The sequence below is a fragment of the Marmota marmota genome, unplaced genomic scaffold, assembly GCF_001458135.2.
Source record: "Marmota marmota marmota unplaced genomic scaffold, marMar, whole genome shotgun sequence".
Classification (NCBI taxonomy): domain Eukaryota; kingdom Metazoa; phylum Chordata; class Mammalia; order Rodentia; family Sciuridae; genus Marmota; species Marmota marmota.
This window is the reverse complement of record NW_025999842.1, coordinates 29,245,398-29,263,805: the sequence shown is the minus strand read 5'-3', so window position 1 is coordinate 29,263,805 and position 18,408 is coordinate 29,245,398. Positions and strand designations below refer to the sequence as shown.

At 35.2% G+C, this 18,408-nt stretch overlaps 2 protein-coding genes across 3 annotated transcripts in view; one reads left to right on the top strand and one right to left on the bottom strand.

Moving 5' to 3' along the window:
- Positions 1 to 18,069, bottom strand: part of Cdc40 (cell division cycle 40) — a 44,253-nt gene extending 26,184 nt beyond the window's left edge. Inside the window, exons 1-3 of the mRNA XM_048800346.1 lie at positions 17,934 to 18,069; positions 17,484 to 17,733; positions 5,513 to 5,618 (exon numbers count right to left, since the gene is read on the bottom strand). Coding sequence (XP_048656303.1) covers positions 5,513 to 5,618; positions 17,484 to 17,672 — 295 coding nt within the window. The 5' untranslated portion in view covers positions 17,673 to 17,733; positions 17,934 to 18,069. The remainder of the gene's footprint in view (positions 1 to 5,512; positions 5,619 to 17,483; positions 17,734 to 17,933) is intronic.
- Positions 18,070 to 18,087: 18 nt separating this feature from the next.
- Positions 18,088 to 18,408, top strand: part of Wasf1 (WASP family member 1) — a 58,712-nt gene continuing 58,391 nt past the window's right edge. For both annotated transcript variants that reach the window (XM_048787810.1, XM_015500123.2), the window contains exon 1: positions 18,088 to 18,211. The gene's annotated coding sequence lies outside the window, so the exon portion shown is untranslated. The remainder of the gene's footprint in view (positions 18,212 to 18,408) is intronic.

Genomic DNA, 18,408 nt, shown 5'->3' with positions numbered 1-18,408 from the left:
ACATATATATATATATATATATATATATATTTTTTTTTTTTTAAAGAGAGAGAGAGAGAATTTTTTAATATTTAGTTTTTAGATTTTCGGCAGATACAACATCTTTGTATGTGGTGCTGAGGATCGAACCCGGGCCGCACGCATCCCAGGCGAGCGCACTACCACTTGAGCCACATCCCCAGCCCCGGAGAAAATATTTTTAAGCCATATGTCTAATAAGGAGTTAATATTCAAAATATATAAGGAACTCAAGCAATTCAGTAGCAAGAAAACAAACAACTGATTAAAAATAGGCAAAGTACCAGAATAGACATTTCTCAAAAGAAGTCATGGCAATAGGTATATAAAAAAGTGTTGACATCACTAATCAGAGAAATGCAAGTTAAATATCACAATATTGCCTTATACCTGTTAGAGCAGTTATTATCAAAAAGATAAATGTTGAGGGATAGAGATGTGATTCAGCGGTAGAGTGCTTGCCTAGTGTGGATGAGGCCCTAGGTTTGATCCCCAGCACTGACAGGGTATAACAAAACAAAACAGAAAAAGACATACGTTAACAAGTGTTGGAGAAAAGGAACCCTGGCTTATTGTTGATGAGAATGTAAATTAGTACAGACACTAGGCAACACAGTATGGAGGGTGCTCAAAAAATTAAAAATGGAAACTGATCTAGCAATCTTATTACTGGATGTATATTTAAGAAGGAAATGAAATCAGTATGTCAAAGAAACTTTTACTCCCATATTCACTGCAGCATTATTTACAATAGACAACATAAGGCATCAAACTAAGTGTCCTCCAAATGATGAGTGGGTAAAGAAAATGTGGTATGTGTGTATACATATATATAGATATTTATATATGTACATGCACACACATACATAATGGACTGCTTGCTATTCAGTTTTTAAAAAAGAAGGAAATCCTGTCATTTGTGGCAACACAGATGAACCTGGAAGACATTATGCTAAATGAACTAAGCCAAGTACAGAAAGACAAATACTCTGTGACCTCACTTACAGGTGGAACTGAAAACAAGTTGGATATACAGGCAGAAAGCAGAATGGTTACTAGGAGTGAGGAGGTGTTGGGTAGTGTTGTCAAAGGACATAAATTTCAGTTAGAAGTAATAAATTCAAGAAATCTTATTTTGTACAACATGGTGATTTAGTTAATAGCAATGTATTGCATTCTTTTTTTTTTTTTTTGGTATCCAGGATTGAATTTAACTACTGAACCACATCTCCAGCCCTATTTATTTTTTATTTTGAGCTTAGTTACCTAGGGCCTTGCTAAGTTGCTGAGGCTGGCCTTGGCCTTGAACTTGCCATCCTTCTGCCTTAGCCTCCTGGGTTACTGGGATTACAGGCATGTACCACCATGCGTGGCCAATGTATTGTATTCTTAAAAATCTTGAAGAGAGTAGATTTGAAGTGTTCTCACCACAAAAAAAGCTAAGTATGTGATGTTTGCTTATGTCAAGTAGCTTGACTTAACCATTTTATAGTGTGTGGGTGTGTGTATGTATGTATATATATATATGTTTTATATATATATATATATATATATATATATATATATATATATATATATATGTTTTTCAAAAGTTCATGTTTTTGCAGTAAATATACAATTGTCAATTTCAGAAATAAATTAATTTTAAAAATACACATTTAAACCCGGTGCAGTGGTGCATGCCTGTAATCCTAGTGGCTTAGGAGGCTGAGGTAGGAGGATCGAAAGTTCAAAGCCAGCCTTAGCTATGGCAAGTTGCTAATCTACTTAGTGAGACCCTGTCTCTAAATAAAAATACAAAACAGAGCTGGGGATGTGGCTCAGTGGTTAAGTGTCACTGAGTTTAATCCCGGATAACCCCTCTCCACCACCACCAAAAAACAAACAAACAAACACACACATACACACACCATTTTTAAGTACTAATTTAGATCACTATATCCAAAGAATGTATGATGTTCCCAAAAGAGGTAAGCATTCTTACATCTTTCAACTGTGTAATGATTTATTTATATAATTGGGTGAAAAACATTTTTAATTTGTGAAGATGCTGGTAGATAACTCCCAGAGATTTAGTATAAAGAAATGGTTCTCATAAGTCTTCAGTAGGCAGAGTACTTGACAGTCAATATCTTAGTGGTATATCATTATATCATAGGAATTCAGAAAATTTATACTAGTGAAAGTGGACAACATGAAATCATAATACTAAGTTCACATATAAGAAAAAAATTATTAAACTAAGATTATAAATTATTGTTAAATTTTTCATTAATATTTATAGCAATCATCAAAATTTATAAATAAATTTTGAGAAAGGGCCATTAACTGAACTGTTTTCTACAAATTAGGAAAAGACCACAATTCAATTTGCTGACAGAATAATTTTGTAAGATGTATGCAAAGTTTATTACTTGAATAAGAAAATTTCATTAGTGCTGGTTCCATGACCTTGAGCCTCAATTTCCTTATAAAATAAGAGATAAGATATATGATTTCTAAAAAGTTTATTCTAGCTTTAATATTTATAGCAGCCCTTACAGCCATATTTTTAACAAAATTGGCTTTTTTCCCCCCTCTTAACTTTTATATTTTTTTCTTAAAAATAGCATTATTTTAATGAGTCTGGAATTCTTCCTGAGACCTATGGGTTTTATGAGTTAGAGAAGCTAATAAATACAGCTTTTTTTTCTAAGCAGATTCAAAAAGAATTGAGTGAAATGAAGAAAATCACTAGACTGAAACAATGGCTATTATCGCTTCAAGTTCTATCCATTATTTGACAAAACTTATCTGGATAAACTTTTCCATTCAGGAAAAGTCCTTGGTTGGGAGGAAGGAATAATATTTTACAGAATTAGCAATTTATTTATTTTTCAAAACTAGCAAAGTCAAAGGAATAGAGATATATACCCAACAAACTCTACAACATTCTTTAAACTAGTCTTCCAAATATATAGAGAGCATTAAGAGTGAACTGACCAGAATCCTCAAAAATGTCACTTGCTGATGACTTATTTGCTATAAAATAGGGATAAAGATTTCATAAGGTCATAGGGAAGGCAAAAGGAGAAAAGGTATGTTAATTCCTCAGTATGATACCTAGCACACATTAATAAATATGACAATAAACATGATAGTTTTATCTTGTTAGTTTCTATCTCTGTTCTTTTTCGTCATAAAACTCTTATCAAATAAACTTTTCTAAAAATTCTGTTTTGATTATGCTACTTCCCCGCTTAAGACCCTCAGAAATCTATCATCTATTAAATCAAGAACAAACCTTCACCTTGGCTCCCAAAGCCCTGTGAAAAACTATACAAAGCGCCATTCTAATCTTTTCTCTCTACTAACTCCCACTGATAATGACTAAGGCATTCCTCCTCTTTAGATCTTTTTTTTGATTTGGCTCCCAATATTCCTTTCTGCTTATAATCTTTCCTAATAAAAGACTACCCAATCATCAATACCAATACTATTAATACAAATAACAATATTAACTACTACTTGTTAAATGCCTGCTCTGTGCTAGAGCATTTCCTAACCACATCAAATATGATCTCATTTATCCTTAGGACTCAGGACAGTAGAAATTATCTTAATTTTATCTGTAAGTAAACCAAGAACATTCAAGGTCATATAAGAGATACCAGGTAGTCTACTGAGCTCAAAAATCTCACGCTCTTGACCTAGAATGTATTGCCCATTTCAAATACTACTTCTTTCATGGAACTTTAAAAAGAAAAACCTGAAGCAATCTCTCCTTAAACTTGAATAGTACCTTGGAGGCATTACAGGAAATAGTCTGGTGTCTACCTTTTCAAAACACATACTTAGCACATATTCTTTGACAAAAGACTAGCTTGAGGAGAGGGACTGTACCTTGCTTTTAATATGTATCCTCAAAATACAGAAACTTGAATTTAATCTAGCAGAGTTGCTACTGGCACCTTTCCAGACTTTGCCAAGTGATTCAGATCCTAGTCATAAAGTAGAGTTCATAATTTGTTATAGCACAGATGACTGACTCATTTGGCAATGAGGAAAATGATAATTTGGCTTCCATTTTAGATCCCATCACTTCTTCCTTAAATTGTTAACAAGTGTGGAAGTGTTCCAAATGTAAACTACTTTATATATTTAAGATGGGGCTCCCAAATATGAAAAAAAAAAAGAGCTGAACATTAAAGCGTTGATAATCCCACAGAGAATGATAGGCCTATTGCCTTATGAATATCACCACAAAAACTTTTAACTGACCTTTTAAATTTTTCTTCAAAGTTCTGGAAACTTATCATTACACAACAATTTAGTTATGCATAAGATTTCAAAATTCAAAAGCAGACTTCATAGAAAATAAGTTGACATCCAAATGTCATACACTACACTAATTCCCAATTTTCTCAATTTAGTAGCTCGATTTTATTGAAGTACTTTTTATTTTAAAAATCATGAAGCACATATATAATGTACAACCTCTCTTCAATGGGCCAGCTGAGACAATACATAGGGATTTGAAACAGCCTCCAGTTTAACAAGCTAGAAGGATTTAAGAAATAATGGAATAAAACTTAAAATGTACTATAGGTTTTGCTTACTGAATGCTCAGAGAACAGCTGGAACACTGACATCTCTGGCTGTGCTACATATTCAGTGGCTTTCTTTTAAGTGACTATGGAAACTGAAGCGGGTAAAGTATATGAAATAACTGTAGGATTCTGATATATCAGAAAGTATATACCATAAATAAAAATTATTTTAAAAGTACCTCATTTTCTACCAAGATGCCATATAATATAGCTTCTTACATTTACCTTTAACATGCTTCTTAAATATTCTGCTATTTAAATCTAATATTTTATAATTTTATACTTTTCTGGCCTTTGGGTCAATCAAGCACTCTTTTCCATTTAATATTTAAAAATGTTAACAACTTCTACATACTGTCCTATATGGATAATACTCCAAGACCTCCTTAAATGAACAAAAGGAATTATTTCTACTTTTTTCCTCCCCTCTGTTTTATTAAAGCTTCTATTACCATTTATACCAAGACCAAAAAAAAAAAAAATCCAGTATCATACTTTGTTTCACTCAGTATCAAAGTATGTTAGTATGACATTTCAGAGGCATTTTTAACCAAATGTTTCCTACTATACTATGTATACTGATGCTAATAAAACAAAATTTTTTTCTTTGTGGTTAATTACAATACTTCTTTGTCAATGGCAAAGGAACAGTTACGTTCTCATCAAATATTTTCAGATTACCTTTTACAAAAGACATAAATCCATGGTATCATGTATTTCTATGCAGATGGAGAAGAGCAGATTTTAAAAAATATTTTCACAAAAACATACTATTTATATCTTTGGAGAATACAAAGATATATTTTCCAAAGGTTTAAATAGTATACATTCGTGAGAAAACTTTAAAATTCACCAACTGTTTATGTTCTTATGTATAATTTAAATCCTTTAGCAAGAAGCAGAACCTTGAATATGTTTTCTTACCTCAGGAGCAAACATAGTCTCATAGGTAGGATTATATTGAACTTCTTTGACAGCAGGGTCAAGGTGAACTCCAGTTTCTAAATCTTCCTAAAAGAAAACCAAATGAATATTAAAGACTGGATAAGCAATTATTTTATTTCAGAAACTACATCAAACTCACACCCGTCTTTTTTAACACCAATTTTATGATTATTACCTTAGTACACCATACGGTTAATAATTCTAATAATCAAAGATTAATAATATATATATAAGTATAATATAACAATCATTTTCTTTTCAAAAAAATACCAAATTTATTAATTAAAAATTAAAAATTTCTAAAGAAGTTAACACTACCGAAAGATTTAGAGTTTCTAACTCTTCTTTTTTATTAACTCAAAAAAACCTGATCCTCTGCTGGTTGCAGTAGCACATGCTGTAATCCCAGCAGCTTGGGAGGCTGAGACAGGAGGATGGAGAGTTCAAAGCCACCCTCAGCAAAAGCGAGGCACTAAGCAACTCAGTAAGACTCTGTCTCTAAATAAAATACAAAATAGGGCTGGGGAAGTGGCTCAGTATTTGAGTGCCTGAGTTCAATCCCTGGCACTCAAAAACAAACAAACAAAGCTTGATCCTCTAGTTCCAAATTCAAAACAGGCACTTCTTTTTTATTTAGCAAACTTTTTAGATGTGTAAACAGATGGCACTCTCTTAGATATGGCAGAAGAAACAAAAGGAAACAGCAGGTTCTCAGTCTTCTAAATCTGAAGTCTTACAATCCATGTCAATGTTTCAACCTTCTTAAATTAATTTCCCAGGTTAATGAACATAATAAAAGTCTCATTTTCACTGCAGAATCACTGGCAGTCTATCTTTTTATCCCTACCACTTAACAAGTATACATCAATTCCCAAATTGGCTTCTCCAGCCTGAACCTCTCTTGAACCCTGCAACCTTATATATTCAAACCACTGGACTTGGCATCTTTTCTCCCATGCCTGGTATCTAACAGACATCTCAAATTATGCCTGGTCTCCCGGCTCCAACAAACCCTTCTAGTCTTCTCTATCCAAGTTAATCATGATTACATCATTATAGTTGTTCAGGTGAAAACCTCAAGTTATCTCTGACTATTCTTTCTTCACACTCTATATTCAATCCATCAGCAAATGTGTCTTCCCTCTATGTCCAGAATTCAACCACTGCTCATCACCTCAATTCAACTTAGCATCTTGTATCTGAATCATTATAATAGTTAATTAACTGCTTTCTGCCTTTGCCTATGCACAGCCTCAATCCACACAGGAAATCAAGGCAATTCTTTCCAAATATTAGATTATGTTATTGCTGTACCCACCCCCTGTATCTTCCCCATTCAGAGTAAAAGCCTGATGAAAATCTTAAAGGACTATCATAGTTATTCTCAGAAAGAGGTCATGATTTCCCAGGAGAGTTTTACAGGGCATTTTTTTTTTTTTTGTCATCCTGTTTTGTAATGCCTGACCATTCATATATCAAAAACATGTTATTTGATTGTAAATACTTTTCCTTTAGTTAGGGTATTCAAGCTATATTGAGAATTTTAAGAAAATTAAACATCTATGAATTATATTTCAGTAATGCCAGCTTATAAAATTGCTATTATAAAATAAGGATCTTAGTGCAATATGTTGAAAATCCACCCTCCATGATCTGCCCTGCCCCAGCAACTTCTGTCTTCATCTAGCACTAGGCCTGTGCTCACCTAACCCCATCCTCATTGGCTCATGTGTTATTCCTGGAATATACCAAAGGACAATCCTGCTTCAGAGGCTCTGCATTCTCTCTTTTTGAAATATTTTTGCCTAAATATCCACAAGACTTTTCTCTCTTTTTAAATTTCTTGCTCAGTTTTTTTTCCTGCTTTACCCTTACCTTACTTTATTCATTTACCATCACCTGATATATGCATGTTTATTATCAATCTCCCTCCACTGAAAATGTAAGGTACACAAGGTAGATTTTATATGCACAAATGTACAATCAACCCCTAGGACTACTGCAATCATGTTATCATCTTTACTGTTGGCCTCTCACTGATGGTAGATACACCTGTCAACACCATACATTGCAAGGGACACTGCAAAGTTTGTAAAATAGGTGGAACTTCATAAAGTTGACAGTGATATAGACAATACCACAAATGAATGTCTGGTAGTTCGGCTAGCCAGGGAGTAAAGAAAAACCAACAAAAGAAATAATATCACAGGCACACAGTTATTGTTCCAAAATCTTACGACTCTTAAAACATCTTACAAAAACTCCTTTACAAAGCAGGCTATTTATTCTCAAAGATATAGTCTATCAGCTATTACCCTGAAACTTCTCTCCTCTCTAGTTTTAAAACTCTCCATTTTTTGGCTTTTTCTTATCTTTCTCATGACTTCATTAATTCCCCCCAACATTTTTTTTTTTTCAGCCCTGACTCCACTCCTGGCTTTTGGATGTTCAAATCCAACTACCTACTGAATTTCATTATATATGGATGTGACAGCATGAAACACCACCCTAGAGAACATATCATTCCCCCATTACTCCATCTTCATAAACAAACCAGGCTGAGTCTTTCTCATTCTACCTGTGAATATTTCTCCAGCAATCCCATTTCTATCCTCCCTGCCCAAATTCTAGCTACCACTGTCCTCGTTCAGACCTTCGGCACATCTTGCCTAGTTTATTATAGTACCTCCTTATCTGGCTTAATATACCCCCACTTTTAACATATTACACTGATGACTAATTTTTTTTTTAAATAGCAAGCACTCTGATGCTTTTTGTGCCAGCAGCATGTTATTGCCTTGTATCACAGGCATTCACTTTGTTATCTGATAATAAATTATCTTATTTTCCCTGATTTCTTCCCATCTACTGGCCTTAGGAAAACTGCTTTGTTGTCCACAGTCCTAAAGAATGTTGCATTCTTGATAGTACTTGTGATATGTTATTGGTTGCACATAGCAATTACTTACATTTTAAATCCTTACTACCTAGTAGAATGCAGGGCATTCAGCACATGTTCAATAAACACTTGTTAAATTACAGGGAAGAAAACAAATCCATAGAGAAATTAAGTAGGATAAGGATAACTAAAGATCATTTGGCAATTGCATTACAAAAAACCTTTGCTGCAGTGATTTGGCCACTGAGGTGGACCACAGAAAGTCAGCAGCAAGGAGTATTGGTATATGTGAGGATTTAGATAAGAAAAGATTAAGTCTGAGACATAGTCAATCATACTGCTAGAGGAAAGGAGACAGCAGAAAAAAAACACAACAAGAATGAGGAGATAATGAAAGGTATCCTAGAAGAAGAGACGATAGAATCCAGGACATAGTACGAAGATTAACCTGTGAAAAGAAGGCTCTCTTTGAGATAGTAGGTGATAGATATTTAAAAGTGCTGGGAGATGCTTGGAGTTATAATTGATCATTTAATTTTCTTTATGCACCTTAATAAAGCAAGTACATACCTTCAGATTCATTCAAGTACATACCTTCAGATTCAAGTACATTCATTCATTCAGTACATACCTTCAACAAATATTAACAGTATGCCTAATATGTGTTAGGCACTATTCTAGGCCCATGGTAATGAAAAAAGATATTTGTCTTTGTAGTTTATATTCTGGTAGAGTAGACAAACCACAAGTCATTTAATAAATAAATGAACTATACATTTTGCAAGAAGAGGGTAAGTACTGTGAAAAGAAAACACAAATGTGCTAGTGTCAGGACAGACACATTATTTCACATAATCTTTATAACACTTTTGTGAAGTATAACCAAGATTAAGTCATTTAGCCCAAGGTACTAAAGAATTAATGATAAAGATAAGAGAGTTTAAAGTAATCACAATGAATAGTGATAAAGAGACTAGCAACAAAAGGAAGAAAAATCATTGGCATAGGAACTAGGTATTATCAGACAGGGTTCTTATTTGCAAGCAACAGAAATCCTTATAGGCTGATTAAATGCTATTGAATCCTTATGCATTTTTCTTAAAATTGCCAGGAGGGACAAAGAATCAGCTTTAAGAAGCAGACAGAAATAAAAGGTGAGTCTGCAGATGGAATCACAATTCAATCAATTATATCACAGAACCAATTCAGTAAGATGACAGTTTATTATTTTTCAAAATCAATGCTAAGTTGCTACTGCTGCCAGTGGTTGCTGAAACTACTGGTGTGAGAAACTGGAAAATGTTGGCCAACACTGTCACTTAAAATCCTGACCCCTTGTTTCTTTGCAGATTGGTTTCAGGCTAGAAAGTTTAGGTGGGTACATCTCAAGTACAGCTCTGAGCCTGAGTTGAAAGGGAGCTGGACTCTCTATGAGGAGGTGCAAATACTAGGCCACCTAAAAGATGACAATTACTTATCACCCTAGAATGCACTCCAGAGTCTTCTCTGATTACAGATAGCATCTTGCCTTGAGCCCAATATCAAACTTATTACTATAAAATTAAAAGGTTACATACAAATTGCTTAAACTGCATGAAAACTAAATTAAATGCTTTTCCTTCTTAATACTCAACTCGGAGTGACAAAGTGCTTAAAAAACAAGAAGTTTAGCCACCTTCAAATCTTCCTGATGGATTACAGAATATAGTTGCTAGACCACTTTATCATATGGGTTACCAGATCTTTCCAACTAAAGGTATCTAAAATATTCTAAATTTTAATTATATTGAGCAGAGTATCACGAGATACCAATTTTTAAATGCAAAGTACAGTTTAAAAAATTACCCTTTATATAATAAACAATGGCAACTAATAAACAATACAAAATAGATCCCAGTCTGGCTCCTACTAAAATTATAGAACAAATTGAACAACTCTCCAGAAAATGGGCTGTTAATTTTACATTTAATTAGAAGAACTTGGACAATACCACAACCTTGTTTTAATACTCACGAAGAGTTCAACACCAATTAGGCTTACATTTGGAATTGCTACAGAATTACAAAAGATTTCTATTTAGTTTCAATTATCCACAAAAATTAAAGTGCAGTATAACTGAAGGGCACTCTATGGGTCTAATAAGTTTAAACAATTTATCTTTTGTTGACTTAAATTAATTTGAGAATAAAACTAAACAATATTCCTTTTTAGTCTTTTTCACATTTCTTCCTGTGTACAAATAAGGAAACAGACATGAAAACACCATGTACACTGCAAAGTAGATGACAATTATTAATCATTATCATAAAGTACTTCTCAATTTATGGCATAGTTTTATCCCCCCAGAAACTGGAAATGATAAGGTTTCTTTCTTTTTTTTTAAAGAGATTCTTTTTAAAAAATTTATTCTAATTTGTTATATATAGCAATCGTTTTTTAATATTTATTTTTTTAGTTTTAGGTGAACACAATATCTTTATTTTATTTTGATGTGGTGCTGAGGATCGAACCCAGGGCCTCATGCATGCTAGGTGAGTGCTCTACCTCTGAGTCACAACCCCAGCCCAATGAGTTTCTAAAAATAGGAGTTTAGATGATGAAATAAGAAAACAGAAATCTGGATATCCTTTGAGTTTGGGCCTTAACAGATGTAGAGGAAAAAAGGTGATTCAATTGGGAATTCACAAATAACAAGAAATATCATCCAAGAAGAAATTAAAATCTGTGCTTCAAACTTAGAGGCATAATTTTCATTTTATTCAAGTTGGCTATGCTAAATGAAGCAGGGAAGCCACTTGGGGAAAGTAACATAGTGATTGACTGAAATGAGATAAAGCCAGGTTGTTTTTATTTACTTATTTTTTTTTTTTTTTAACTTTAAAGCAAGTTAATAAGCAGTTCTGGTAACCCAATAGGGCTTATCACATTTCTAAAGTGATGATTTATTTCCTTTGATCATTTTTAGTGCATTTTAATAGTACATAACAGTGGGGCTTTGTTGCTACACATTTGTACCTGCACATAACATAATTTGGTCAATTTCATTCCCCAGGACCTCGCCTTTCCCTCCTCTTCTCCCTCCCCTTGGTCCCTTTTCCTCTACTCTATTGATCTCTCTTTTATTTTCATAAGATACCCACTGCCTCTCCCTGCTTTTCTCTCTAGCTTCCACAAGAGAGAAAACATACTACCCTTGACTTTCTGAGTCTGGCTTATTTCATAGAACATAATGTTCTTAAATTTGATCCATTTTCCTGCAAATGACATAATTTTGTACTTCTTTATGGCTAAGTAAAACTCCACTGTGTTTACATACCATGTTTTTTTTTTTATCCATTCATCTGTTGACAGACACCGAGGCTGGTCATAATTTGATTACTGTGAGTTGTGTTGTTATAAACATGGGTATGTATGTATCACTATAGTATGCTGATTTTAATTCTTTCAGATAAATACCAAAGAGTGGTACAGCTGATGGTCATATGGTGGTTCTATTTCTAGTTAAGGTGATGACTATTAATGTATAAAATCTGACATATCATTCACCATCATCTTGTGTAAGATGTTTGTTATGTATGTGTACAAAAATATGCACATGTGTGTGAGCACACACATGAGTACACACACACACCAGACAAAAATAACTAAAATAGGGGTGAGAGAATTTCATTCTTGGATTTTAAGAAAGTGAAGGTATGAATTAATTCAGACACAGGGTAATTTATAGGAGTAATTACTTAACAGAAACTGAATTCATAATTTATAGATGATGACAAGGAAAGAACAGGAAAAAAAAATCCAAAAGAATGGATGTCTACCATACTGTACTTTCTGCCTTTCTTCTTTTCTGCTAAATGTACATAAAACTAACTTTTAAAAAAAGTTATTGCTATAGTTGCATTTCACAAGTTTTATTGAATATTGTTTTCTTATTGTTCAGCTCAAAATATTTTGTTATGTTTTTTTTTATTTGGCCTATGAGGGACTTTGGTAACTTTTGGTAAGTACAATTTCACAAATTTCAAATATGGGAATTTTAGAATTACTGTTTTGTGACTAGTTTCTAGTATAAATTCACTGTGGTCAGAGAATGTCATCATATGTGATTTAAAATTTACTGAGACTCATTTATAGACTGATAAACAAATCTAGCCCCCAGTCTGTTTTCATGCTAACAAGCTAAGAATGGCACTTACATTCTTAAAGCATTGTTCAAAAAAAGACAAAGAAAGAAGGAAGTGACAAAATTATATGTGGTCAATACAATTTAAAATATTTATTATCTGGTCTTTTACCCAAATTCACCAATCCCTGGTCTTGTATATGGTCAGTTCTTTAAAAATGTTTCATGGGTGCTAGAAAACAATACTCTATATTAAGTATGGTTATGTGAAACAGTTTACTAATATAGATACAGATGAAAACAATACTCTAAATTAAGTACAGTTATGTGAAACAGTTTACAAATACAGATACAGATTAGTAAACTGTATCTTTAGATATTGTTGTTCAAATTTCCTATCATTATTGATACTTTCTGCTTGTTCTATCAATGATTAAGAGGTGTATTAAAATCTCCCACTGTGATTTATACATTTGTTGATTTCTCCTAGTAGTTCTGTCAATTTTTGCCTAAATATTTTAAGCTTACTTGTTATATACCTTTGTTAATTAAAACTTTTATTATGAAATAATCCCTTTTTTGTCTCTATTAATATTTTCTTAAAGTCTATTTTATTGATCTTAATACAACCAGTAACAACTTTCTTTTGGTTAGAATTTGGTATATCATTTTTCTATCTTTTTGTTTTTTATCTTTCTGGACAAATAAAGAAGGAAAGAAAGAAAAAATAACGCCATGTTTACAAGTGGTTCGATTTTGTAAGTAGTAACACTGAAAGTTAAATACTTGGAAAAAATAATGTTATTATTAACATCATAGCATAGAAATAATAGGCCCTTAGAAATACTTGCAACAAAACCATGTAAAATCTTGATGGATAAGACTACAAAGTTTGAAGAAATTAAAAAATCAAAGACCTAAATTAATGAATAGATTCCAAAAATGATCTATGACTCAATGTAATCTCAAACAAAATCCCACCTGGGTGTTAGCAGAACTTTACAGGTTAATTCCAAACAGTGTGTAGAATTTTGAGGGCCAAGAAGGGCCAAAACATTTTTAAAAATCAACAACAAAAAGATGGTGGGGGGAGGAAATTATCCTGCCATATATCAAGTCATAGATTTAAGAATATTAATACCAGGCTGGGGTGTAGCTCAACGGTACAGTGCTTATCTAGTATACACTATCCTCAGTAACACACACACACACACACACACACACACTCCAATAAAAAATAAAAGGGGGAGGGGAAAAGAATGAAGGAATGTTTGCACTTTATACAAAAATTAATTTTATGTGGATGAATTAATTAGATGTGAGAAGCAAACATGTAGCATTTTGAAAAGAAAGAATATTTTCATGACTTTGGGTTAAGGATTTCTCAAACGAGAAACAGGAACCACAATCCATAAGGGAATAATTTAATAAAACCAAATAAACAATTCTGTTTAATGAAAGACAATTAAAGAGAGAGAGAGAGAGAGAGAGAGAGAGAGAGAGAGAGAGAGAGAGAGACTGAGAGAAGACAAGTTACAAACTGGAAAAGTTTTTTTCAACAAACTGACAAAGGATAATATCCCTAACAAATCAAAATGACAACCCAAGAGTCATTTTGCAGAGGAAAAAGAAAAAAAATCAAGTCACTAACACAAAAATGAAAAGATGCTCAATCTCATTAGTGTTCAGGAAAAGATAGATTAAAACCACTGCATAATTTATTTCCTGCCAAAATACTTGCTATTAGTCACAACACAATTTGTTAGGTACAGATGAAATTATCTGCATGCTTCATATCTCCTTCCCTCCTTCCTTGGTAATTTTCCAATCTTTTGCAATCATTACTTTTACTGTAATGACTGGACAAATAAGACTCCAATCTCCCTTCAGCCACAACCCCCTACCCACTACCACTTCATATAAGGAAGTGTTGGTGTTGGTTCTCAAACCAGCAATAAGAACACTACTAATCTCTCATCATGCAGCCCAAACTGCTGGGGAGACTAGCCCCAGCTCTGCTTCTAATGGTATCTTACGTAACTTTTCCTTCTGGATTTCCTTTTTTATTGAACCCTCAAAATTAGTGAAATCAGTAAGCTCTAAAGACCCTCTTCAATCTTGCCACTGTCCACCCAGCTCTAAAACTCAGATTCTTAATGTACATACTTTACTAAGACCTTTCTTCTTCCATTTTCCAATCAAATATATTTCCTTTAGTGCACTAGGCATTGGAAACATAAAGGAACAGACACAAGAATCTCTGGGATCCAGAGTCTCACAGTCCAGAAAAGAGTAAAAAGTTAAATCCAGCAATGTAGCAAATGCTACAGCTGAGATAAGGGGCTCTGGTAGACACAAGAGGAAACAAGTGCACTGAGGCTGAGGAGCAGCAGAGTTTGGGGTGTGGAAGTAGCACGAGGCAAGGAATTTTCAGGCAGAGACTAGTGTGGGCAAAATGTTGGGAGGAAAAAAGAAAATTGGGCTTATGGAACTTTTTTATAAAGATTTCAGCATGGGATAACAGCAGGCTTCACATGCTACATAAGGAACTTACAAATTATCCAATAGGCAACATGGTGTCTTTGGGCAGGGAAGTGATATGATGAAACTAGAATTTAGAAAGAATGTTCTAGAGGCACCATGGAAGAAAGAATGGAGTTGTGGTATGGAATACTGGGAGATAAAAAAGGAGAAAGTACAAAGACCAGTTAAAAGGCTATAGTTGTCTGTAGAATGGTAGGTTGTGGAGTCATTAATCAAAATGAGAAAAAGATAAGTGAATTTTGAAGGGAAAAAAAATGTTCAGCACACTGAATTAGAGGTATCCAATCATTATGGAAGACATACTTATTAGATCTTAAGCTAGGAAGGAGTTTAGAATTGGAAATATGAATAGCTGACATATATTCAGTGTTTATTGTGTGCCTGGTACTGTTAAATTTGCTTTACAAGCATTAGGATAATTCTTGTAACTCCATGAGATGGAAGCTAATGTTAAATCTACTTTAAAAATGAGAAAAATTGGCACAGAACCCTTCAGTAACTCATCCAAGGTCACCAAGTGGTAAGCACTGGAGGCAGGATTTGAATCCTTTGATTCTTGACACAAACCTGTGCTAATCACTCTACAGTGGTCACCTGAGAGCTATCAGAAGCAGAGAGGGTGAAGGTGCAGGAGAATATGTGAAGTGTAAAGAGGACTAAGGAAGGCAGAACAGGGCACCAGAAAGCTAAGGATAGACAAGTGGACATCAAAGGGAGACAGCATTTTGAGAAAGAGGAAATATGTAATATTGTCACTTGATGAAGATTCAAGTCAGATGGCAGAACCTGACAACTGAAAGGCCTGGGACATCATTCTGGGAGGTTAGTTTTCCAAGAGGCTAAGGCCAGACTGCTTTGGGTTAGGGAGAATTGAAACAGGTGAAGAGAGCTCCAAAAAACCTGCCTGTGAAAGGAATAAAGATTAGGAGGGTACTGGAAGGTTTTAAGTTGGGACAGTTTTGTTATAAAGACAGAATTCCAAGCATCCTTTCATGTCCATTAGCAAAAAGTAAAATTCATAAATAGCTCATTAAAAACCTATAAAAAACTTCTTAAGTCATAGCAGTGGACTTAGGAACATCTTACAAAGGACTTTTTGTACAGGCTCCTCTCCACACATTGAGCTTTTGATCAGCCACTTGGAGTTCTACTCTCAACAAGTGGATACTCTCACCTAGCTAGAGACATATCAACTTCTCCTCACTTCCTGAAACTAAGCTCTCCACTTTCTCAGGTTTGCCAGTTACCTATGCCTAGAAACTCTTTGCTTCCATGGGCTAGCTTTTTGTTCTTGGAAGCACCCTTTTCAGGGTTGAGGTCCCTGATCAACCTACCAAAAATATACTCCTATCAAAATTATTCTCCATTATAGAGCTGGGGTTGTCGCTCAGTGGTAGAGCACTTGCCCAGCATGTGAGGCACTGGGTTTGATTCTCAGAATCACATATAAATAAATAAAATAAAGATCCATTGACAACTAGAAAAAATATTTTAAAAAATTATTCTCCATTATGGTATCTTATTTTGTCCTTGATAGTACTCGATTCAACCTCTAACTACTTTATTTGATCACATTTAATTGGCTGCCTCTAACACTAGAATGTAAGATGCCTCCAGCCTCTGTGGCTTCAGTTCTTAGAGCAGTTCCTGGTGAAAAATAGGTGCTTGGTAAATGTTTGTTAAATGAACTATCTGACCCAATTTCTAACTTTATCACCTTCCTCCATTAGATCATGCATTATTTTTAAACCCAATAGCTTTCCTCAATGTATTAACAAATACAGTCACAATAGCTAACATTTATTGCACTCCCACTAGACAGCTGGCTCTGTTATAAGCTTTATTTGTACAATTTCAATTATTCTTCTCAATAGTTCTCTCATATAGATAAGTGCTTTAAAAATGATCGCAGTTGTACAGGTGAGGAAACAGGAGGTTGTATAACTTGCCCAAGTTCACACAGGTGGTGAAGCCCGGGTTAAAACCTAGTTCTTCAAAACCAAAACAAAGTCAGGCCACTGCTCATTTCGGGTGAAGGCACATACCTTAGTTTGCGATATCTTGATCTAGTTTTATTTATGTTATGGGATTACACCTGCCCTATTTAAGTCATATCCCAAGCTCAAATTGTCCCCACTTTTCCCACTTGCTTTCTGAAGGTGAGAAGCCAGGGCAGCGAGTAATGGAGAACTGTCCCTAACTTCCAGTTCACAGCTTCTCCGGAGGAAGATGCAGGAGGGATCGAGAGATCTACGCGTTAGCAACTATCTCTCCGCACTAAGAGGTAACTCAGGACTTAACAGGAGAGCGGGGATTTTGGAGCTGAAGCCAGTTCTGGCACAGCATCAGTGGCCAAAACACTTACCTTAACTGCCACCTCCGGAGCCGAGTCCACCGCCACTGTCAGAGAGGGCTTGGCCGAAGGCGACTTAGTCAAGTGCATGAGAGAGTCGGCGGCTGGCAGCGGACACCTACTGCCCTCACTGTCCGAGTCCGATTCGGACCCTGAACCCGAACCGTAAGAAGCGGCCAGAGCTGCAATCGCAGCCGACATCGCGGCAACAGATCCTCTGCACAGACCAGGCCCGGACGGAAGAAGAAGCGGCTCCCAGGTCCTGACAGATTATCACGGAACACATTATTTACCTCCTTTACTAAGAAATAATCCGTAACATTTTGAAACAATAAATTAATCATTACAATAACTAAAATCGGACCGGTAATTTTGAAACATATAGGAATGGACAGATGATCATAACAGATCATAACTTTCAGGACCTATTTGGTTAGATAGGGACTAGGAGTTCTGAAATACCTTGAGGCCTCGAGGTCCTGCACTCCCGGCTTGCAGCGCGGCGGGAAGTACGAAGAGGCACAATGGGAAGTGTAGTTTGGATCGAGGGGGCGGTGCGGTGCAGGAAAGCCTCCTTTAGACCCCGCCCCTGAATGGATGGTTCATTCAATTGGCTATCATCTTCCCTCGTTCCCTGGCCAAGCACGGTTCTCTCCGTCCCCCTCCCCCAAACTAAGGATTGGGTAATACCACAGAGCCTCAGGAAAGGGGGAAGAGCGATCTTCGCCCCCATATGATGGGTGAGTGGGCGGAGGCTGAGTTTCCCACCACCGCTGTACCTGGGCACTGGGGGCTGAGGGAGAAAGTGAGAATCTTAGGTTCTAAAACCTATGGGTGTCCAGTAGTACCTCCTGGGGGAAAGGATGGGAGATTAGATAGAGTGAGTGCTGCGGTTCCCCCTGCTTCTAGAGCGGATTCTGGCGCCCGGTTGTGGAGC